The following is a 23,966-nucleotide window of genomic DNA, read 5'->3' on the forward strand; positions in this document are numbered from 1 at the left end:
AGTCCAAGCTCGGTGACTTTGGGGAGCTCACCTACCCTCTCTCTGCCTCCTGACATTTCTTCTGGGAAAAGAAACAAGCATCTGCTTCCTAGGGCTATTCTGAAATGAAACAAGATAATGTGGGTAGAATGCTGAGAAAGGGCCTGGGGCACAACGCGCACCAGATGCGGTTCAGCTACCATGATGAAGACGAAAGCCAAACTCCACCTTCAAACGGACCTCTTGAGGTCAAACTTGTAACCCGCCTTTGTTAAGAAGCCGTGGGTTTCTGTGGTGCCCCACGCAGGAGCATCTCTCCTGCCCTCGGGGAGGCTGGTATTTGAAGATAACTGGTTGTGGTTGCTGTTAGCACCGCCCCATACAGAATGGCCTGTCCATGAAGGCTGCCCTCTTCCGTTGTGTACTCAGCTGCAGAAATGGGTGATCTGCCTTAACACTTTAACACTGGAGGAAAAGCTGTGCTTTATGGGCAGTTTAAGGCTTTTCACAGGTAATTTTGGCAATTTGCTTTTTTTTCTCTTTCCTCACTGACTTCAACCCTGACACCCCAGAGGGACTCAAGACTGCCTTGGGCTAGCCTCCCTTCCCTGCATCTGCTGCCCCTGCTGACCCAGCCCTGGCCTAGCCCAGGATGTACCTGGACTTTCAGCCCAGCTCTGATGCCACCCACTGCTGCTTCTTCTTCTTCTTCTTTTTTTTTTTTTTTGAGACAGAGTCTCGCTCTGTCGCCCAGGCTGGAGCACAATGGCGTGATCTCAGCTCACTGCAACCTCCACCTCCCTGGTTCAAGCAATTCCCCCGCTTCAGCCTTCCAAGTAGCTGGGATGACAGGCGCACACCACCATGCCCAGCTATTTTTTTTTGTACTTTTAGTAGAGATGGGGTTTCACCATGTTGGCCAGACTGGTCTCGAACTCCTGACCTCAGGCAATCCTCCCACCTCAACCTTCCAAAGTGCTGGGATTACAGGTGTGAGCCACCGCCCCTAGCGCCACCCACTGCTTCTTTTCCAGCAGGGATGCTGATGGCTTTCTGCCTAGAGGGGAATTATTTCGGTCCATCCCCCCCCCCACCATCTCCAGTATTCAAACAGACTGGTGGGGTATACCAGGAGCCAGCAGGGGGATGTCTTTCCCTGGGAGTCAGAGTAGACTTTTAAAGGAGGGGGTGCTTCAATTTGCAGTTGCAAAATGTGGAAGCAACTCAAATGCCCATCAATCAATATATATATATATCTCACAGTTTCTATATATATATATATATACACATACATATGACGGAATACTACTCTGCCATAAAAAGGAATGAATTAATGGCATTTGCCACAACCTGGATGAGATTGGAGAATATTATTCTAAGTGAAGTAACTCAGGAAAGGAAAACCAAACATTGTATATTCTCACTTATAAGTGGGAGCTAAGCTATGAGGATGCAAAGGCATAAAAATGACACCATGGACTCTGGGGACTCGGGGAGTGAGTGGGAAGGGCGTGAGGGATAAAAGAGTACAAAATGGGTTCAGCATATACTCTGCTCGGGAGATGGATGCAGCAAAATCTCGCAGATCACCGCTAAAGAACTTACTCGTGTAACCAAATGCCAACTCTTCCCCAAAAACCTATGGAAATAAAAAAGTTTTAAAATAAAAAAAAAAAAAAAAGGAGGGGATGCTTGAGGTGGGTCCTGAAGGGTAAGCAGGAATTCATCAGGTGGCTGCAGAGGGAAGAGCTTGGTGGCAGTGGTCCAGGGCAAAGGCCGGAGTGGGAAAGAGTGTTTGGAGGATGACCAAGGGGGCTGGAATGGGCTGGCGTGCAGCGGGAGATGGTCACTTTGTGACACAGCTCGGTCCCTAAGAGTTCACCTTGGGAGGCTTTTGAGGGGGATGTGAAGGTGCTGGTGGTGGGGTGGGTCAGATCTGATTTAGACAGCCCTGTCACCCAACCGCTTCTCACTAAACATGCACATTTCCAGGCCCCATCCAGACCCACTGAGTTACGTGTCTTGAGGGAAACCCAGAAATATGCCTGTTCGCTGAACAGAAGTGATGTGGGGACTGCAGCCCTGTCCCCGCTAAAGCCTCACTTGGGAGAGGCAGGAGCCAGGCCTATTCAGGAGCCCCTCTGGAGGTGGGAGAATAAGACCAGACCGTTAGCCCTATAGGTCCTGAAGCTCTCAGATCGGCAGGGCTGGAAAGGCTGGCCTGTTGCTCTGTCGCAGGAAACAGTGGTGGTAGTGGTGGTGGTGGGCACTGGAAGGGGGCTTCTCCTGTTCAGAGGGAGGAAGCCACAGGGGTGGGAGGTGGGAGCAGACTTGGGGACTGGTTCCCCAGCAAGATTGATTCCAGGTCCCCTGCCGGACTGTGCAGGGAGCAGGGTTTTTCTGCCCTGGTCCTGGGCCAGGATGAAGGACAAGGAGCCTGAGCCCTTTCTCTCCTAGCTCCTGCCCTGCCCCCGCCCCACTCGGTACCCGATCAGTACCCACCCCAGGCCCATGGAGTTGCTCAGCTCTGCTGGTTGGCGATGCCCATTCCCATCCCAAGGCCAGAAATGCACAAGCTTTGTCCATTTCACTAGCTGACCCTCCTTCCTCCACAAGGCACATAGATTGGGGGTCCATAATTTTCCCACGTATAGGTGGGAAAACTAAGGCACAGAGAAGGACTTGAAAAGCTGAAGTGGGGAGACCATGCCCTGCCTTTGGAGCCCAACTGTGTTTACAAATGAGGTCCTGAGTTCCAAGCTACTGCCCCCTCTCCCTTCCACACACAGTCCTGACTTCCTATTGAGGGCCCAGGCCAAGACCACTTGCCCACACCACTGATAAGAGTGAGTTGGCTGTGAGCCTCTGGTCCCCTCCAGAGAGGGCTAGAACCTGGCTGATCAGAGGGCTCCTGCTTTGGGAAACAAAACGGGCAGGATGAACTCCAGGCCCTGGGAGCAGGAGCGTGCCCCGGCCCTGAGCAGGACTTCCTGGGAGTCCTTCACCCCCAGAACCCGCGTACCTGGCAGTGGTGGTTAGTCATGCCTGGAAGTGCCAAGGTGTGGATGGGTGGCACTCAGAGCCCCACCTGTATGGGTCCTGGCGGTTTGGCCAGAGGAGGATGCATGCTGAGAAGGTCCCCAGCTTTCCCGGGGACGGAGTGACACTTCGTGTGGGCTCTGTCCAGCGGCGTTCGGGCACCAAGTCTGCTGTCCAAAGGAGAGAGGGCAATGCCTCCAAGCTCCTCCAGCCTGCAGCCTGCGGGCTTCCTGTGGCCCGAGATGGCTCTGAATGCCGCCCAACACGAATTCATAAACTTGCTTAAAACGTTTGAGTATTTTTTTTTTAAGCTCATCAGCTTAGTGTGATTGTATTTTATGTATGGCCCGACAATTCTTCTTCTTCCAATGTGGCCCAGGGAAGCCTAAAGATGGGGCACCCCGGGCTAATCCAAAGGAGGCTAAGGTGACTTCTTGAGCACCCCGGTTTCCCATCTTCCCGTTGACTGGCCGGTATTCTGGGAAGAGGGGGCCAGGGGGGCTGATGGCTCTGGACACCTCTGACTGGGTTTGGTGCAGAAACACCCCTCCTGCCCCTCCCCCCGGTCGGGGAAGGCGCCTGGCTTCCAGCTGTGAGACAGGCTCCTCCGGACTGGGGGCCCTCCCCGCTGGCTGGGAGAGCTAGGGAGGGGGCTTCCCCTGTGAGGTGCAAAACCCGGCCTGGATTCCTGACCAGACGGCCCCGCCCCCTCCAGGGCCCTACCTTTCCCGCCGCTCTGGAGGAAGACCTCCCCCAGACGGCCTCCGGCACCTGCGGTGACTAACACCCGCCACCCCTAAGGCTAAGACCACTTGCCTCTGCCACTTTCCGTGTGACTGAGGCAAGACCTCCTTGCTAAGACCTCAGTTTCCCCCTCTGTACTTCAAGGGAGGCAGCTCAGGCGGGTGTCTTAATAATTGAACCGATCAATGTTGCTAAGGGGATAAGGAGCGGAGAGAGAGATCACTGTGGGCCTTGGTCAGGGAAGGCTGGAGGAGCTGGGCCCTGAAAAGGTGGACTTTGACCAGGTGGAGAAAAGTAGTGAAGAAGGTAGCCCCTGCTGGCAGCACAGCGAAGTGAGAAGTAAGGGGAGCAGAGGTGACGCTGGAGGGGGCTTTGGTTGGGGCCAGATTATTTGGGGTCCAAATAACAAGGAAGGATGTTTAGACGTATTGCCATTGTGCTCTGGGGAGCCATGGAAAGTTCTTGAGCTGAGGAGTGACTTGGAGAAAGCTTTTCAGCCAACGCAATAGAGAGAGTTGGCACCTGCCCTTCTCCCAGCCTGAGTTTCTGGTCCCTACAGTAGGGCAGGGATTGTTCTGCCCTGCCTCCAGGCCTCTACTTTTTGCGTACTTGAAACAGGTACCACAATTTTAATGATATAAAAATGATACGTGTATCAGAACGGACAGCCTTTAAAATGTAAATAATAGCCCAGTATCCTGAATCACAGGGCAGTCTTTCAACCTGCTGGGCCGGGGCCTGCGGAGCAGTGCGGGTCGTTTCTCAGCCCAGGGAGCCTGGGGCAGGAACGGACCCTAACTGAAGGCGACCGTCCTCCAGCGTGCGTCCTGCCCCGGGCTAAGGAGAGCGCACAAGCAGGTGTGCACGGTCTACCCGTGCTGGCAGGATTGGGTACCCGGTGTGCGCTCCAAGGTCGACGGGGGAACCCTCGGGGGCGGGGGTGGGAGCCAGGACCCTCGGGGTGACCCGTCTAGGGTCCTGGGGAAACTCCGGGCCGCCTCGCCCCGTTGACTCCAGGCCGGGATTTCTCCCGCACTGACTTTCCGGGCCGGTGCCAGCCCGGCCTCCGGGTCCCCAGCCCCCGCGGCGGGGCCGGCTGCTCTGGGAGCGGGAGGGGGCGGGAGGCAGAGGAGGAGTTTGAGCGACTTTGCGGGGCAGCCTGGGCCTCGGCGACCGCTCGGGCGAGCGCAGGAGAACGCGGGGACGCCCGCCGGGCGGTCCGGAGCGGCCGATGGGGCCCGTGTGAGCGCGCCCAGGCCCGGCCCGGTGCCCGGCGGGCGGCAGCATGTCCGCGGGCGGCAGCGCCAGGAAGAGCACCGGGAGGTCCTCCTACTACTACCGGCTGCTGAGGCGGCCCCGGCTGCAGCGACAGAGGAGCCGCTCCCGCAGCCGGACCCGGCCTGCCAGGGGTAGGCGCCACCCCGACCCCTGACCCCTAGGCCACTAAGCCACCTGATGCCCTGGGGTGCTGGGGACCGAGATCCTCCTTCCAGCCATTTGCTGGGGGGGGGGGGGTCTCCTCATCCGCCCCTTCCTGAGTCTGCCGGACACCCATATCCCCAGTTTTTGCCTCGTCCTCCTCTCTCCGAGGGAAGCCGAGGCTCTAGGGTCTCCTCTTAAGCCACGGGCAGGGAGAGGGGAGCCAGGAATCTTTCTCTGCATCTCAGATCAGACCTCCTACCCCGCTGTGCCTCAGTTTACTCAGCGGCGGGCAAAGTAACCTAGGGTGGCTCTTGGCTTTCCCACACCTTGCCTTCCCTGCCCTGGCCGCGGACTTCTTTCTTTACTTTCCAGGAACGTAACGGACTCCCCACCTCTTGGGTGCTGGGACAAGTGGGTGGACCGCAGGGAAGGAACAGGGACCCCTCGAGCGGGTGGGCGCCAGCTCCTTTGCAAAGTTTCTCTCCTTCAAGCTCAGGCGGCAGGACGAGGCGGAGGGGGAGGTGCGAGCAGCATTTTCTTTTTCCAGTAACAGGATCCTCGACTGGAAATGCGTGTGATCCCGGGGGCTGCGTTTGGGCGGTTGGGGGCCGAGACTTCCTTCCCTGGCTGAGTGTGGAGGGGGTGAACGGGGGACGGGGAACGGAGGGAAGCCCCCTGGGAGAAGGGGGCCTTCAAAGGGGCTCTGGGGAGGCTGGGGTCCTGGGCAGAGGTTCAGGCCCACCAAGGGTGCCCGTGGGGTGGAAGGGGGGAGAAAGACGGCGCCGTTGCAGGGACCTGGGCGGAGCGGACGCCACCAGGTTATCTTGAAAGAGGGAAGCCGGGCCCTGTGCCAGCAAATGCCAGGCGCGGAATCTGGTAGGCCCAGAGGGGCCACATCCCCACCCCGCAGGCTGCCGTTGTGTGACCCGGGCTGAGCTGCCGACTTCAGTTTTCTTGTCCGTGTGAGGGTAAATGAAGCAGGCAGACTGTGTTCATTTGCTTCCCCCAGAATGGGCAAGATTCCCCCCCACCCCCAGTCAAGGCTGAGCAGCGATGTGCAGTGCAGAGCTTCCTCAGGAAGTAGTGAGTTCCCCGTGCACAGAAGGGTTCAAGCTGAAGCTAAGGGTGTGCACAGGTGTGTGCTGGTAGTTCAGTCCTCAAGGGTCTCTGAAAGCCTGTGATCCTCCCACTCCTGCCTTTCCTGAAGTGGTCCCGGTTACTCCCTCCCCCCTACCTAGACTTGGTCTAGGAATCTGGGCTCAAGCTTTGTGACTTTGGGCAAGTCGTCTCCCCTTTCTGAGCTTAGTTTTCCTGGTTGTAAAATGAACCTGCCTTATGTGGAGGATTCAGTGAGGAAACGGAGAAATGGGAGCTCTGAAAATGCCCAGTCCTGCTCAGGCCACGCTGGGGCCTCTCCTCCAGCACCCACCTCGTCACCTCACCCACCTGCCCCTCCCTTGCCTCAGAAATGCCCTTCGTGGCCTTTCCCTCTTCTCATCTCAGCCCAGTTCCATCCCTGACTGTAATGGGAATCCCACTCCTGCTCAGCTGACTGGGCAGGCGATAATCAATGTGTCAGGGGCTGTCACCTGAGCCCCATCTCCCAGACCCCTCAGGCACAGGATCATTGCTTTGTGTCCCAGCCTTGAAGGAGCTCACAGCCTGCAGGGAGTGGGGAGGATACTGTCTCTGAACAGAAGTTATATCTGGGGAGATCAGGGAGAGCTTCACAGAGGAGGTGACATTTGGATGGACTGTCACAAAGTGGATAGGATTTCCCTTGGCAGAGGGAGTGAGTCAGATCTGGGTTCAAGTCTCAGCTGTGCACGCAACTGTGCTTCGGCCAATTACCTCTCTAAGCCTCAGTGACCTTGTGTGGTCAATGGGGCTAGCAGTGACAGGGTTGTGTGAGGGCCAGGAGCCAGTGCCTGGGACTAAGGCTGCAGTTGAGGGTTGAGCTACTGTCCTCTCTCTGAACAGACGGAGCAGACTGTGCAGTCAGGGAGAAGGAAAATGCTTGGGTGTTGAGGATAGAGTTCCTCCCGGGTTGGGGAGGGGAGTTGACTGGGAATGGGGCTGGATGGGGTGGGTGGGGAAGAGCAGGCAACAGTAGTTTGGGTCTGATAAAGGGCCTTGAACTTTGGGAGGCCAAGGTAGGAGGAATCCCTGAGCCTAGGAGTTCAAGACCAGCCTGGGCCACATAGCAAGACTCTCTCTCTCTCTCTCTCTCTCTCTCTCTCTCTCTCTCTCTTTCTCTAAATATATATATATGGTATATTAAAAGGCCTTGGGTAATGAGGAGTGAGTTGGAGCTGCAGCCAAGGTGTGGGGTGGAGGCTGGAGGCCCCCTGGCCTCCTTGGTGGGAGGCAGCTAGGGCAGCCATTGCCATCCTTCCACTAAAGCCTCAGACACCTGACTCTGCCCCAGAGCCGCAACCACCTCCTGAGAGCAGGGCCCCACCCAGCAAGAAATGCAGGCTGAGGAGGCCAACCTGTGAGCCAGTCCCTTCTGACCTTGAACTTCCGACTCCTTGTCCACATGGGAGCTTGGTCCCACGTTGTGGTAGGTAGCATGAGACCTCAGAGGAGTGGGTGCTGCCTAGCACCTGCGTGGATCAAGCTCTTGTCCCCACACCCTTTCTGGCCTCTGGCACTAGTATGGAAGGAAAATGACCAAGAACTCAGGCTGTGTATTTGTTCAGAAACAGAACAGTGCAAGGAAGAGTTGGTTGCCGCCGGGTTCTGCAGCTGGCCAGGCTGGGGGCAGGGAGCAGGGTTCTGTCCTTGGTAGGGCCGTGAGTGAGGGACAGGGTCTGCAGTCTCCCTAGTTTGACCGATAAGGGGCACTAATCGAGACTCTTCCCTTCTCTGGGCTTCAGTTTCCCCATCTGAAGAATGGGCAGAGTGAGACCCGATGTGGCGGGAGGCAGAGCACGAAGCTGGAGGGCGGCTGGAGGAGGGGTAGAAACAGTGACCTTTGGAGGGCGAGGGTCGTTGGCTATTTCCCACTGTGCCACTGACTCCACTTGAAGGCTGGGCATGCCCCATGGATTTAGGGGGATCCTGTCCCTAGAAAGGTGTCATCAGCAAGGTGCCTCCCAACTTGTTCACACCAAGATGAGGAAGTTTTGTCTCTGAGCCCTCTGTTCCCCCAGGGCTACTAGGAGAAACATTTTCCTCTAGCCCTGGTTGATGTTCTGACCTGTTCATTCAGCCAGCCAGCTCCTCTTAAGCACCTACTATGTGCTGGGCTTCAGCCTGGGTGCAGGGGCACATGGAAATGAATCACACGTGCTCCAGCCCTCGCCAAGGCCCCAGTTGGCTGGGGAGGCCAGCTTGTTGGGGTGCACTAGGGAACACGGCTCTTTCTAGAAGACAGAGCAGTGGTTAGTGGGGGGCAGGGGTTCTAGTTCCAGCTCAGCCACGAACTGGTTGTATGATTGGGCACATCATAGGGCCTCAGTTTCCCCATCTGTCGACGGGGTTAATCCTGCTCTGCTGCCTCTTGGAATGCCTATACCCATAGCCATGAAGGGTTTTGATTATCTTATTCACGTTTTTCTCTGAGTTTTTCTAGGGGTCCGGCCACCTGCCAGGCCCTGGCTGGGCGCTGGGGGTTTTGCAGATGTTTTTATCTTGAGATGGTCGGGTCCTCCTCCGTGCCTGTACGCACCCCTCTTGCATGCCTCTGTACCTTGTTCCTGGGGAGAGGGCCACATGGTGGGGGAGGATGGTTTCACGAAATTGGTTCCTAACCAAGAGAACAGTTAGGTAAGGACCTAAGAGCCACCATGGGGGGTGGGTAACTTCTCAGGGGAACCTGGCTTTGATAAGGTCTGCAAGAGGCCTCTGGGCCAACAGCTTGGACTCCTTGAGTTGGGCGAGCCTGAGAACAGCTGTGAGATAGGGGGCTAGTTGTGTGTTTCAGTTCCCCAGTCCTCAGATATTCCCCGCAAAGGCCCTAGGCCTGGCTCTCTGCCTCCACCTTGGATAAGACCTCTGAAATCGTCACGATGCCCTTTTCTGCCTTGTTTCTTCTGTTTCTGCTAAGACATAAGCTCTCATTGGGACTTGGCCCCAGCCTTTCCAGTCCCTCCTCTCCCTTACATACCTCATGGAATGGGGAGCTCACTCCCTCTCAGGTCGCGTAATGAGAGTAAAAATGGCTCCTTTTGGTTATGGCTTCTGTGTGCTGCATGCCTGCTCCATGCCCGGCAGTGACCTCAACTCTCAACTTGCCTTGTCTCATGCAGTGTTCAGAACCCTGTGAGATGGATGCTGATACTATCCTCATTTCATAGGCGAGGAAACTGTAGGCCAGAGAGTGAAAGCCTTGGCCAGAGTCACACAGCTCAGAAATGGCAGAGCCCAGCTCTGCCCACCTCCAGGTCCTGAGATTCACCTTGCTATATCCATGGGCAGGCAGACCTCTCTGAGGTCAGGCCTTGGCTTTGGTGCGGCCACCTCCCTTCACAGCCAATGACTCCACTGGGTGTTCATGGCAATCATCTCACCATCATGGTCAAAGCTTGGGAGGGAGGCAGGGGAGTGGCCCTGCTGGTATCTGGTGGCCTCCTCCACCTCCCTGGGATAGCTCAGCTGGGACCTCCCTGGCCTGGCCCTGGCTCCTGGCTCCTGCTGTCATTCATGTCCTGCCAAGCATGCCCTTTCCCAGGGCATGTCACAGGTCTCAGGGCCTTAGCCCTGGTTCTTCACCAAAGCCCTTAGGGCCAAGGGTTCAGAGTCCCCTGGTGTGAGGGCCCTGGAGCCTGGCAGACAGCTGAGGCCTAATCCCCAAAGCTCTCTAGGTCCTCGAAGGAGGCCAGAGGTCCCAGTGAATCTGCTGGAATTTCAGCCTCTTGCCTTTGTCCTTCCTGACCTTCCTTCATCACCTTTAATAATCAGAAAGAAGGCTGGGTGCAGTGTCTCATGCCTGTAATTCCAGCACTTTGGGAGGCCGAGGCGAGCAGATCACCTGAGGTTGGGAGTTCAAGACCAGCCTGACCACCATGGAGAAACCCCATCTCTACTAAAAATACAAAATTAGCTGGGCGTGGTGGTACATGCCTGTAATCCCAGCTACTCAGGAGGCTGAGGCAGGAGAATCGCTTGAACCTGGGGGGTGGAGGTTTCAGTGATCCAAGATCAGGCCATTGCACTCCAGCCTGGGCAACAAGAGTGAAATTCCATCTCAAAAAAAAAAAAAAAAAAAAAGAAAAAATCAGGAAGAGAACAGCTCCCTTTTGTCAAGCTGAACGTGTGCCCAGCCCCATGCCAAGAGCTTCCCCTGATTACCTCATGTCTCATCTCAGCTCTCCAGTCCTCCTAGCAGGTAGGGGTCATTGTCGTTACTTTCCTTTGCCAGGTTAGGAAACGGAGCCCAGGGTGTGATATTTCCCCTGCATTTTCCTCTCAGGCTGGTGAGATAACTGTTTGAACCCAGGCCACTGGACTCAAAAGCTTGTGCTCAGAAGCCCAGGTGCCCCCTTTAACTTTCTGGGTCACTAGAACTCAGAGAACGCTGGAATGGACCCAGGATGGGCTGCTCCTCTCAGCGGTTCACGTTTCGGTTCTTCTATCTCCGTTCTATTTAATTCTATACTTATGAAGACCTGGGGATACAGGGAGGGGCTTGGAGCCTATTTGCCCAGCTGCTGAATGGTGAGGTTGGAGAGACGGATACTTGTGGCTCCAGTACCAGGAGTCAACTGTTTCCCCTTGACAGCTGGGGAAACTGAGGCTCACAGAGCCAAGGCAACTTGCCCATGGTTACCTAAAGATGTGAATGGGAAATCCAGGTCTGGAACTTCAGAACCCTTTGTATCCCGTTTCAGTGTTGGCGTAGTTTGTTGCTTTCCCTAAGGTGAGCCCAGATAGAGAAACTGAGGTGCCGGGGCTCCTGCTTGGGTCTTCCTGGGGGAGAGAATGGGGATTCAACTCCCGTGTACTGTTGAACTTGACACAAACACTCTCACATCCCCGGCTGCATACGTGTTTTGCTTTGGAAATGACATGAAGGCTTTTCACTATTTTTAAGAGAAAAGCAACGGCTGTGATATTTCCCCTGCACCTCCCTCTCGGGGCCGCTTGGTTAAATGTCAGGAAAGGGAGAGTATTTCCTGGTCAGGAACATTCAGAGCTTGCTGGGAGCTGAAGTTTTGTTTTCCATTAAGTAGGTATTTGGGGAGTCTGTTTCCCTCCGCCTCCTCTGCTGTTTCCCGAGAAGGTTTCGCTTGACTGTCGCAGGGAGGAGGGGTTTGAGAATGAGCAGCTGAGATGCCCATGTATCGTGTGCCCGCTCTAGGAGTGGCAGGGTGGCTATTTTTAGCCATCCCGATTCAGTAGAGGCATTTCAGCGTTTGTTCAATATTTAATTATTCATCTGAAATTGGCCCATGTGGCCTTCAGTTAGGAAGCAGCTCTCTGTGCAGTGATTTCCCGATTGCATAAATAAGGAAGCAAGGGGAATCTCAGTAGCCCTCCAAATAGTAATAAGAGTAGACTTGGTACTCAGTAAAGACAGGCTTGGCTCCTCGGTCTAGACAGACCACCTGTACGTTAGCAGAGAAGCGTCACCGAGGGCGCTCATCACGCCTTTGGAAATGCGGCAGTGCTCAGCGTCTGAGTCTCAGATCCACAGCTGCCTGGGTTTTATTTGGGATGGGTTTTCCTCCCTTTGCCAGGTTCCTGTGTTGACTTTGACAGCTGCTGGGTACCCAAGAGGTGGTTTGGGGATTTTGCTTTTGGAAGTCTTGTTAGCTTTTATTTTCCCCCTCTTTTCTCCGTGACAGGCAGGAGAGTACTGTCGGCATCTGGGCTGTGCTATTTCTTTTTCCTTGGCCTTTGGAGGTGATGTGCCGACACAGCTGTGAAATGAAAAAGAGCACAGGGAGGGAGATGTGGAGGCCGTGAGGCTCTGCCTCCCTCCCCCGAGACCCTGGCTGAAGAGGGAGAGAGGGGAGAAGAGGAGAGAGCGGGGCCCAAGGGTGCTGAGCCATCAGAAATGACTCCTTCCTGCTGTCCTGCTTGGTGTAGGGATTTGTGGACTTTGGGTTTGGAGATTGGAAACCAGTAAATTGGTAATCTGGAATATGCTTGGTTTTCTATCCATTTATACTTCGATTCTGGGGACACAGAGTTTGGCCTAGGAGTGGGTACGGAGTCCTGACTAGGTTGTAAACCTTGTGTGACTGCAGGCAAGTCACTGAACATCTCTGGGCTCAGAAGCACATGTAACAGATAGACAGGATGCAGCATAGGGTGTCATTATAGGCTGGGAGAATTGTCATTATTAGCTGTTCACCCAAAGCCTGAGGGGTTGCTTGCAAATCACTTAGGGCTGGTCTAGAAAGAAATCGTGATGCCAGTGGGGATTGGACCCACTCAGGTGGCTTCTCGGCATCCCTCCCCGAGAGGCTGCCACAGGTCTCACTGGCACTTGTTCAGAGCAGCAGAGCTTTAGCGAGTCACCTAGTGTGTACGAGCTCTGTGCCAGGGGCTGCCACAGCAGATATAGCCAGCCCCCGCCCTCAGTAGCTCAGAGGCCAAGGGGAAGGTATTCTTGGCATCAGGTTAGCAGATGGTATGACTGGAAAGGTAGGCAGGGCCTTGTGGTGAGCAAAGAGGGGAGGACAGTCCTTTGGAGGCCACTGGGAATCACAGGAAGGATTTTGAAAATAACAGGAATGATGACGGTGACCTCCATGTCTGGAGCACTTACACAGTGCCAGGGGCTCTTCTAAGCCCTCTCCACGTGTCCTGCCTTAGGTCGTCATTCTCCCAGATAGCGTTATCAGCTCCATTTTGTAGATTAGAAAACTGAGACTCAGACTGGTTAGGTGACTGTTCAGCATCGCCCAGCTACTGAGTGGCAGAGTCCAGGGTGTTTAATCCTCACCATACTTCCCAGAGCTGTGATTTAGGAAAATCTAGCAGCCCGCAAGCTAGACTGGTGGGGTGCAGGGAGAAGAAGCGGGAAGAGGGAGCGGGGAGGCCGGCCTGCTTCCTGGGGGATCTTGAAGGAGGCTGGCAGGTGCAGGGTGGGGAAGGCAGAAGGCAGGTGGAGAGGAGCTGGGAAGTTGGGAAGGGCTGACACGGGAGAGAGGCCGCCGTGCCCATCCGAGGGCCAGGGCTGGACTCCTGCCACTGCCTCTCCCTGGCCTACGGTGAAATGAGGACTGTAAGGCCATTTCCCGTAACATCCATTTCACTCCAGCAACCCATTTTGGTGCGTCTCTTTTATCCTGAGATGATGGGCTTTGGATTCGTTGGGCTTAGAACATTCCCTTTATGCAGTGCATAAATGTCTAGTGTGCACCATACCAAATGGTGTTCACTTCTTTTAAACATCAATATTTGGCAAGAAAATAAGTCAGTGGTTCTATGTGGCCTGCCCTCGTGTTGCGGTACTTTATAGTTTATAAACATTGAACTAGTGCCTGGAATTCCCAAAGGATGGTAGCTGACACCCAGGAAGGAGAAGTCCAGGGGTCATCCTTACAGCGAGAGGAGTAGGGGCTGGTGGTGGGATGAGGCCCTTGGAAAGGCGTGAAGAAGTGGGAGGAGGAGGGTCAGTGAGGGCTGGGGTGGGTGGAGCCTGGCAGGCTGTGGACATGGCTGATGGGCCTGCCTTGGATGCTGCTGCTGGGGTCGGGGTACGAGAATGGGCAAGGGGGCTGTTTAGGGAGCAGCTTCAGGAGAAGGCGAGAAAGGTGCTGGAGGCTGCAAGGGGTGGATTATTTGGGGGAGCGGAGGTGTGGGGTGCAGAGTAGGACAGCACTGGAGAAGTTTGGAGGAAGTAGGGGCTGCAAGAGAAGCTTAGCTTTCCCGTTAACTGTCGATACAGTCACGGATCCACCTGGTATCTAGAAACCTGTTCACAATTGCAGGTTTAGCAGCCAACAGAGTGGAGTGAGTCTCCCCATCAGCAGCAGCCTCTGAACTCTCCTGGGACCCCGAGCTTCAGGGAACCCAGGCTGTGGTCCCCATCCCCAACTCTGGCTCGGCTGTTGGCAGAGGGAGGGGCCAGTTTTACCAGCGCAGGGAGTGCTCCAGCTGGAGAGGATGGAACAGCCTTTCAGGGGGACATTCTGGAAGAGGCTCTTCAGTTATGGAACTTCCCCGGGAGACAGACCACCAGTTTGGGCCAAACCCCTCCATCTGCATTAAATAATAATAATAATAATAATAATAATAATAATAATAATGATGCTTATGACCAAGCACCATGGTTTATGCCTGTAATCCTAGGACTTCGGGAGGCCAAGGTGGGAGGATCACTTGAGGTCAGAAGTTTGAGACCAGCCTGGGCAACATAGTGAGACCCCCCATCTCTACAACAAATTTTAAAATTAGCCAGTTGTGGTGGCACGGGCCTGTGGTCTTAACTACTTAAAAGGCTGAGGTTGGAGGATTGCTTGGGCCCAGGAGATCCGAGTTATGATGAGCTATGATTGCCCCACTGCACTCTACCCTGGGCAACATAATGAGACCCTGTCTCGAAGAAAAACCAAACAACCAAAAACCCAACTCCTAAGATTACAAAAACAGTGAATATCTATTGAACAGAAGAAAATAAAAATCACCTTTAATCTAGCATCCACCACTAAGCTCTAGGGCCACTGGGGGGTTATTTCTAGCCCTTCTTCTTTTAAGTTTTTGAAAATTCTAAAATATTTGAAAGTAGTACAGAAAAGCATAGAAAATAATACTGCAGACACGTACCTCTCAGGCTGAACAAACCCTCATATTGCCATACCTGCTTTTCTTCTCTTTTCTCTCCGTCTTTCTTAGAAATAAAAATGACTCAGGCCCAGAAGTCAGCACAGTGTGGTCTACTGGCCAAAGCCAGCCCCTCATCTGTTTCTGTATGACTTGTGAGCCAAGAATGGTTTGTACATTTTTAAAGCGTTGGAACAAAAAGTCAGAAGAAGAAGAACATAGGGAATTATATGAAATTCAAATTTCAGTGCCCATAAATAAAGTTTTATTGGAACACCGCCATGTTCATTCATTTATGTATTGTCTATAGCTGCTTTCACGCTACAATGGCAGAGTTGAATAGCTGAGACAGAGACCATATGGCCTTGTAAGCCTGAAATATTTGCTATCTGATGCCCGAGATACAGCTAAAGCCACATACTCTCTCTCCGGCCACCTAAAGGTGGTGGGTATCCTACCTACGTGTGCTTTCTGCTTTTACGTTGAAGCCTGTGCATATGCTTCCAAGTGTGTCGTATTGCACTGTGTGTTTAAAAATGGATATGGTAAAATTGCACATGGCAGAGAGGAGCAAACACGTATCGACACCCTGAGATCTCCTTCGTTTCCTGAATTCCAGCAGCTCGGAATAAATGCCAGCTCTCTGCCAGCCCTGGGATGGGCCCTGGAGCTGCAGAGAAAAGAATCGTGGGAAGAAAACTCCAGCATAAAAAATGGGGAAAGTAACACTGCAGACTCAAATTACTAGAAATCCTCAGAAAGTAAAGAAGGAGAAAGAAACTCAGGGTTGAGAGAAGACTTTGGGCCGTTGAATTCATCCTTGGAGTGTTCAGGAAATCCAGAGATTTTTGGAAGGCTGGGAATTCTTTGGCAGTGAGGTGTGTCTGGAGATGAGGAATAGGGAGAATGGACTGTCAAAAGCAATTGTTAGCAGGGGCTCAAGTAAAGAAGCAAAAGGAAAAACTTGTGACAAGGTCGACAGATGCTGAAAACCTTGTAGGATTTCTACTGGACTATTAACGCGGCCAATCAGAGGCCAATGAGCGAGCAAACTCTTGCACTGTCCTTGGGGAAAGGCCCTACCCCCCATCCTGGGATGTAACTGGGAAGGATGCGTCTCATTAGCTACTCTGCCCCACCTCTCCAGCTCCAAGCCAAGTGCATCCCCTCTGAGGAGCTGTGTCCTGCTCCCGAGTGCTCTATGTTGAAGATCCTCTGGGCCGGGATGGTGGCCTGGATACTGAGCCCTTCACAGTTGTCCCCATGTCCCTCTCCCACCGGACTTTATCCCCCAGCAGCAATGGGCAGCCTCCTCTGACTCTAAACCACCTCCTAAGCCTAGAGACCATTAGAACTGGGATCACAGTTCCATGGCCTCGGAACACCATGCCGCCTCCAAACCCAACGTCATGAAAACAAAATGTGAAATCAACATCCCTCGTCTCTTTCTTCTGGGTAGTTGGGACTGAGATGGACCTCGGGAATGTAGAGGGGGCCAAGGTCAGGGCGTGAACTCAGCTTCCTGCGTGACTTGGGACGATTGTCTTCTCACTCATCTCTGCAGTGCCATTCCTTCCCCAAATCGGGGCAACCCTTAGATTCAGAGATATCTATCTGACTTGAATCTGTTTTCAGCATTTCGTAGCTATATGGTCATGGTTTGAACCTCAGTTTCCTCCAATTAAAGATGGAGGTGATGTTTCTTAATTCAGGAGTCAATTTTAGGATAAAAATAAAAATACGGGGCACAGTCATTACCTCTCATAGATCTGTTTCTCCACATTTCCTGGTGATCCGTTTTTATTATGTAGAGACTGCTAGTTGTTTTAGAACTATTTGTTGAAAAAAAAAAAAAAAAGAACTATTTGTTGAAAAACATCTCTTTTCCAGCATCTATTTACCTTAGTACTGTTTCTGAAAATTGCCCATGTATGTGTGGGTCTATTTCTAGCCTCTATTCTGTTCCATTGATCTGTATGTCTATCCTTATGCTAACACGACACTGTTTCGTGGATTCGCTGTATTTCAAGACTATGAGGTGCTCCTTGAGACCAGGTGGTATAACTCCGTCAACCTGTTTCTTCTTTCTCAAGTTTGTTTGGCTGTCTACGTCCTTTGCTCTGCTATCATCTAAATTTAAGATTCATCTTGTCAGTGCCTTCAAAATTTTGATTTTGGATTTTGATTGGAATTATGTTGACACTATGGATCAGTTTGGGGAGAAATGCCAACGAAACAATACTGAGTCTTCCAACCCTTGAATGCGGTATATCTCTTTATTTAGATCCTTAATGTCCCTCAGTAGCGTTTCTGAGTTATTAGTCTCTTATGGGTTAAATTTGTTAAGTATATTTTGGTGCGCTTGGCTGATCACTCACGTGGCTGAAATTTTACTCTACTTGCAGCTAACAGGTTAAATAGGTAGATTCACAGGTGCTGGCAGAAGACATGAGACACCTGGGTCAGAGACAAAGGACTCTGTGATTCATGGCATAGCAGGCAGCGTGAGCTTCAGGTTTACATCAGTTCACCTTCCCCCGAACTTCCTAGGGCTCTTGTAGAACATAAAATAATCTGTGCTAGAACATAAAATGATGATCTATTCTAGAACATAAAATGATCTGCTTTGTAGTTTTTCCAAATTATAACCTCATGTCCCTTACAAGATCTGATTTGTAGTCAGAGTCAACTTTTCTGGAGGCTAGAAATTACACAAAGGACTGAAATTCAGTTTTGCTTTAGTATCAAATCCTTAAATTAGAACTTTGGAGATAAGTTAAAATTTGACTTCCACGTTGTCATATACAGAAAGGCAAAGAAAGTTTCAAAATTACATGGAAAAATCAATATGTACACACTTAAAACTGTATGTCTGTTTGTATTTGTTAGAAAAAATAAGCCTGTTATTTCATGTAGCCATGTTATTCCAAAATTATATGGAAAAATCAATGTGTACACACAACACTGTATGCCTGTTTATATTTGTTAGGAAAAATAAGCCTGTTATTTCACGTAGCCATGTTATTCTAATTTAATAACGTCGATTTCAGACAAGCATGGGTTGGGCGTGGTGGCTCATGCTTGTAATCCCAGCACTTTGGGAGGCCAAGGTTGGTGGGAGGATTGCTTGAGGCCAGGAGTCAGAGACCACCCTGGCCAACATAGTGAGACCCTGTCTCTAATACAAGTAAAGAAAGAAAAGAACAAAAGTGCAGAACATTACTAAGGTGGAAATTTTGGGGGAAAACGCTTTATAGTTAATGAATGGAGTGAAAAATAAGATGATTTAATAATACATGTGAAGATTTAGGCTTTGATAATCATGGTTCCCTCTGGAGTGCTATAGTTAGAATGTATATACCCCAAGAATTATTATTGATGTAATTAGTATCTATACTAAGGATAAAATGCAGAGTGAGGGGTGGCTCTATGAAAGGATAACGTGTGTACAGATGTGAAAATATCTCCAAGCTATATCATGAAACAGGCAACCAAGGTACCACATATTTTCGTGGTTTTCAAGCTTTATTATATGTCTTTTGATAACAAGTGCATTATGGGGAAAGAATAAAGCTTACCGTACATGTGGGAATAAGTGTGATCTTTCTAAAAGGAAGCTCTTCTCTTTCATTTAGGCAGTTGTAGATATGAAAGAAGAGAGATGGGAGCCCTTGAAAGTCCACAGTCCTGAATCAGCCAATGATCTGAACCTCTATCCTTCCATCTTTAATGTAACTAGAATATATTGAGCCTTGAACCATGGATGTGTTTGTGCCTGTGGCTGCTGTAACAAATTACTGCAAACTTGTGCCTTAAAACAACAGAAAGTTATTATCTTACACTTCTGGGGGACAGAAGTCTGCAATCAGTTTCACTGGGCTAAAGTCAAGCTGACAGCAGGGCTGCATTCCTTCTTGAGGCTCAGGGGAAGAATTCATCTCCTTGCCTTTGCCAGCTTCTGGAAGTTGCCTGGTTCCTTGTCTCATCGCCCCGTGTCACTCCCACCTCTGCTTCCATCACCACATCGCTTGCTGTGACCTTCCTGTCTCCTTCTTGTAAAGACTCTTGTGATTATTTTAGGTCCGCCAAGGTAATCCAAGAGAATCTCCCCATCTCAAGACCCTTAATTTAATCACACCTGCAAAGTTCCTTTTGCCATATAAGGTGCGATATCACAGGTTCTAGGGATTAGGATTCATGATTCGTTGGGGGCCATTATTTTGCTTAGCACAGGTGGGTAAGGTTTAGTAACCTCCAAGTACCACTTCTCCTCCCTGTCCCAGAGAGGGATGCCCAAAGGCTGAGCTAGGAGAAGTGTGCACTGGCCTGTTCTTACTCATAAGTGGGAGTTGAACAGTGAGAATATGTGGACACAGGGAGGTGAACATCACACACCGGGGCCTGTCGCGGGGTGGGGGGCTAGGGGAGGGATAGCATTAGGACAAATACCTAATACATTCGAGGCTTAAAACCTAGATGATGGGTTGATGGGTACAGCAAACCACCATAGCATATGTATGCCCATGTAACACACTGCAGGTTCTGCACATGTATCCCAGAACTTAAAGTATAATTAAAAAATAAAAAAGGAGAAAGTGTGCAGTGAGAGCCAGGAGAGCTGCCAATTTACCAGTGCATTATTTTGGCAAACTCTTTATCTGGCTGCAACCCCCACCCCCAGCCCCAACTCTGTCTCTCTCTCTCTCTGCCCCCCCCCCCCGCCCCGCCCAAAGATATGTACACAGAGACCTAAGCTGGACAGCTCTTTGTCTGGAAAGTTCTAATGATCTGAAGATTCCATGACTTGTTGCATGATGTTTTTTGTTTGTTTTTGAGACAGAGGCTCGCTCTGTCACCCAGGCGGAGTGCAGTGGTGCCGTCTTGGCTCACTGCAACCTCTGCTTCCTGGGTTCAAGCAATTTTTCTGCCTCAACCTCCTATGTAGCTGGGATTACAGGTGTGCACCACCATGCCTGGCTAATTTTTTGTCTTATTAGTAGAGACTAGGTTTTGCCATATTGGCCAGGTTGGTCTCGGACTCCTGACCTCAAGTGATCCACCCACCTCTGCTTCCCAAAGTGCTGGGATCACAGGCATGAGCCCCCGCAGCCGGCCTGCACGGTGTATATTACCTTTGGCTTCCTGCTCAGTTCACCTGGCCCCTCCCTTGGGGAGCACTAGCCAGTTCAGTTTCTTCTTGGGAGCTGTTTGTTTCCTCACCCACAGGTGTGTCCCTGATCTTTGGACTTCTCTGATGCACTTTTTCTTTTTTATTTCCTTTCCGTTTTTTTTTCCTTTTTCCTTTTTTTTTTTTTTTTCTTTTTTATGGAGTTTCACTCTTGTTGCCCAAGCTGGAGTGCAGTAGTGGGATCTCGGCTTCCTGTAACCTCTGCTTCCCAGGTTCAAATAATTCTTCTGCCTCAGCCTCCTGAGTAGCTGGGTAGCTGGAGTACAGGCATGTGCCACTATGCCCAGCTAATTTTTCGTGTGTGCGTGTGTGTTTCAGTAGAGACCGGGTTTCACCATGTTGGCCAGACTAGGCTGGTCTCAAACTCCTGACCTCAGGTGATCTGCCCACCTTGGCCTCCCAAAGTGCTGGGATTACAGGCATGAGCCACCGTGCCTGGCCAGATCCACTTTTTCTAGCTGGCTGTTTGTATTGGGTCCGTTTCATGCTGCTGATAAAGACATACCCAAGATGGGAAGAAAAAGAGGTTTAATTGGATTTACAGTTCCACATGGTTAGGGAGGCCTCAGAATCATGGTGGGAGGTGAAAGGCACTGCTTACATGGCGGCAGCAAGAGAAGATGAGAAAGATGCAAAATTGGAAACCCCTGATAAACAATTGGATCTCATGAGACTTATTCACTACCACGAGAACAGTATGGGGGAAAACGCCCCCATGATTCAAATGATCTCCCACCAGGTCCCTCCCACAACAAGTGGGAATTATGGGAGTACAATTTAAGATGAGATTTGGGTGGGGACACAGCCAAACCATATCGCCATTTGGGCTGTTGTTGATTTTTTATTTTTATTTTTTTGAGATAAGGTCTTGCTCTGTTTCGAAGGCTGAAGTGCAGTGGTGTGAACACAGCTCACTGCAATCTCCAGCTCCTGGGCTTAAGTAATCCTTCTGTCTCAGCCTCCGGAGTGGCTAGGATGACACACATGCACTACCACACCTGGCCAAATTTTTAACTTTTCTTAGAGATGAGGGTCTCACAGTGTTACCCAGGTTGGTCTTGAACTCCTGGCTGCAAGCAGCCCTCCTGTCTCAGCGTTCCAAAGTGCTGGGATTACAGGTGTGAGCCACTGCGCCCAGGCTGTTGTTGATTTTAATTTGTTTTGTGATTTTTTTTTCTCTTCCTTCTATTCTTTTCTCTTCAGATGTATTCAGCGAGTACAATTTGTACTGAGTCATGTCACCTATTTCTATTTTAATTTTACTATTAGTTTTGGGAAGTCTTAATTACTTTCATTCAGGAAATGGTACAGTCATCTGTTTCCATTCAGAGCCCATCCCCTTCTCCCAAAGGGAACGTCTGATAGCAAGTCTCTGGCTACCGTGTAATATGATATTTTTCTATGTAGGTAAGTGCGTGCACATGTAAACAAAGCAAAACATCTTATAAATCACATAAACAGCAAGTGTATTTCAGCTTAAAGGGTCCATAGTAAGCGTTACCCCTTTTTTTTTTTTCTTTTTGGAGACAGTCTTGCTTTGTCACCCAGGATGGAGTTCAGTGGCACAATCTGGGCTCACTGCAATCCCCACCTCCCGGGTTCAAGCAGTTCTTGTGCCTCAACCTCCCAGGTGGCTGGGATCACAAGCATCCATCATTATGCCTGACTCATTTCTGTGTTTTTGGTATAGACAGGATTTGTCATGTTGGCCAGGCTGATCTCGAACTCCTGGTCTCAAGTAATCTGCCAATCTTGGCCTCCCAAAGTGCTGGGATTATAGGCATGAGCTGCTGCACTCAGCCAGCCTTACTTTTTATTTTGAAAGAATTACAGATTTACAAGCAATTGCAAAACCGCTACAGAGAAGTCCCAAGAACCCAGTTTTCTCTGATGGTTGCATCTTACATAACTGTAGGACGGATCTTCCAGCTGCGGTGCCCTCTAGCCAAAGACCTACCAAGAACACACCTCTAGTTGAATAAGTTGCATTTATTACTCATTGCAGTGAAGGAGGTCACACGCCATGGGGTGTCTCAGTAAGAGTGTGTCAGGAAGAACCTAGTATAGGATTTGGGTTTTGGTTGGGTGATTTTGGGGAGGTTGAAGGAAGTGGGATTCACACTAGATGAATTACATTCACTGTCAGAAGGCAGAGGCAAGTCTCTAATTGCGTAGCTTGAGTCTTAACCTCCAGGAAGAGGAGACTAGCTTTGGGGGCTAAAGCTGTGATTGGTAAAGCAGCAGGAGTCACAGATTTCAGCCGAGAGAGGGTGATAGTTGGTATTTTGTGGGTGGTATAGTGAGCTTGTCTTTACGGGTTGCTTAGACAAAAATTATGAAATGACCTTGTTTTGACTCATTTTATCATAGCCTTGAAGTCACCTTGTCTGAGGGTGTATCTTATGAGATTATGTCTAAAAGGAGAATAACGTGCCACAGCTGTGTATGCCAAGCCAGCTTCCAGATATCAGGGGCTTTTTTTCCAGGTCTTTCGTGTACATTGGCACTGTGCGTGCTTTTAGTTCTCTGCCATTTCATCATGCCTGGATTTGAGTAACCACTACTGCAATCAGCATCCAGGACTATTCCATCACCACAAAAACTTCGCTTATGCTGCACCTTTAAAATCACACTCACCTGCCTGCCCCACCCCGCCCCCACTTCTCTAGCCCCTGGCAACCACAAGTCCGTTTTCCGTCTCTATTGCTTTATCCCTTTGAGAATGCCGTATACATGGAATCATATACTATGTGACCTTTTGATACTGTTTTTCCTCGCTCAGCATAATGCCCATGAGACCCAACCAAGTTGTCACGTGTATCAGTAGTGTGTTTCTTTTTTAGGGCTAAGTAGTATTCCGTAGTGTGTGTATTCGTTTTCTCTAACTGCTGTAATGAGTTAAAACTTAGCAGCTTAAACAACACAGGTTTTTAATCTTACATCTCTGCAAGTCAGAACTCTGGCATGGGTCTTGCCAGACCAAAATCAAGGTGTCAGTAGGCTAACATTCTTTTCAGAAGGCTCTAGGGAAAAACCCATTTCATTGCTACTTCCTTGCTGGGGAATTCAATTCCACGTGGTTGTAAGACTTAGGTTTCTGTTTTCTTGCTGGCTATCAGCTGAGGGCTATTTCCAGTTTCTAGATAGAGCCACCCACATTCCTTGGCTCGTGACCACCACTGTCTGTGTCAAAGCTGGCAATAGCAGAGGGAGTTCCTCTCATGCTTAGAGTTTCTCTTGCCTCTTTTCTCATCACATTTCTCTGACTCACCTTCTTGCTTCCCTCTTCCACATTTAAGGATGCATATTATTGGGCTGGGCACTGTGGCTTACACCTGTAATCCAAGTACTTTGGGAGGTCGAGGCCAGCGGATCACTTGAGACAGGAGTTCGAGACCAGCCAGTATGGTGAAATCCCTTCTCTACTAAAATTAGCTGGGCTTGGTGGCGCACGCCTGTAATCCCAGCTACTTGGGAGGCTGAGGCAGGAGAATCAGTTGAACCTGGAAGGCAGAGGTTGCAGTGAACTGAGATTGCACCACTGCATTCCATTCTGGGTGACAGAGCGAGACTCCGTCAAAAAAAAAAAAAAAAAAAAAAAAGATATGTAAGTGGATTGCACACCATTTCCTTTTGCAACTGATTTTTTTCACTCAATATCATACTTCATAGTATTATTCATGTTGATCTCTGTAGCTCTAGGTCCTTTGTAGTGCCATTGTGTTCTGTGTGAATAGTGCCCTCTCTCTGCCTTGCTGTGTGATATTCTGTTGAATGACTGTTCCCCTATTGGTGGACATTTAGGTTGCTTCTAACTTTTCGCTACTACAGAGAGTGCAGTGCTCAGTATCTTTGTGCAGATCTCCATGTGTGC

The 23,966-nt window shown here is 50.7% G+C and overlaps 1 protein-coding gene across 8 annotated transcripts in view; it reads left to right on the plus strand.

Moving 5' to 3' along the window:
* DAB2IP (DAB2 interacting protein) overlaps positions 1–23,966 on the plus strand; it is a 211,369-nt gene that overhangs the window by 75,010 nt on the left and 112,393 nt on the right. The window contains exon 1 of one of the 8 annotated variants that reach the window (XM_039474932.2): positions 4,822–5,171. The exons of the other annotated variants lie outside the window; for them this stretch is intronic. Within the exon in view, the coding sequence (XP_039330866.1) occupies positions 5,048–5,171 (124 nt within the window). The 5' untranslated portion in view covers positions 4,822–5,047. Of the gene's footprint in view, positions 1–4,821; positions 5,172–23,966 lie in introns of those variants that run through there. 8 annotated transcript variants of the gene reach the window in all.

The sequence above is a fragment of the Saimiri boliviensis genome, chromosome 2, assembly GCF_048565385.1.
Source record: "Saimiri boliviensis isolate mSaiBol1 chromosome 2, mSaiBol1.pri, whole genome shotgun sequence".
Classification (NCBI taxonomy): domain Eukaryota; kingdom Metazoa; phylum Chordata; class Mammalia; order Primates; family Cebidae; genus Saimiri; species Saimiri boliviensis.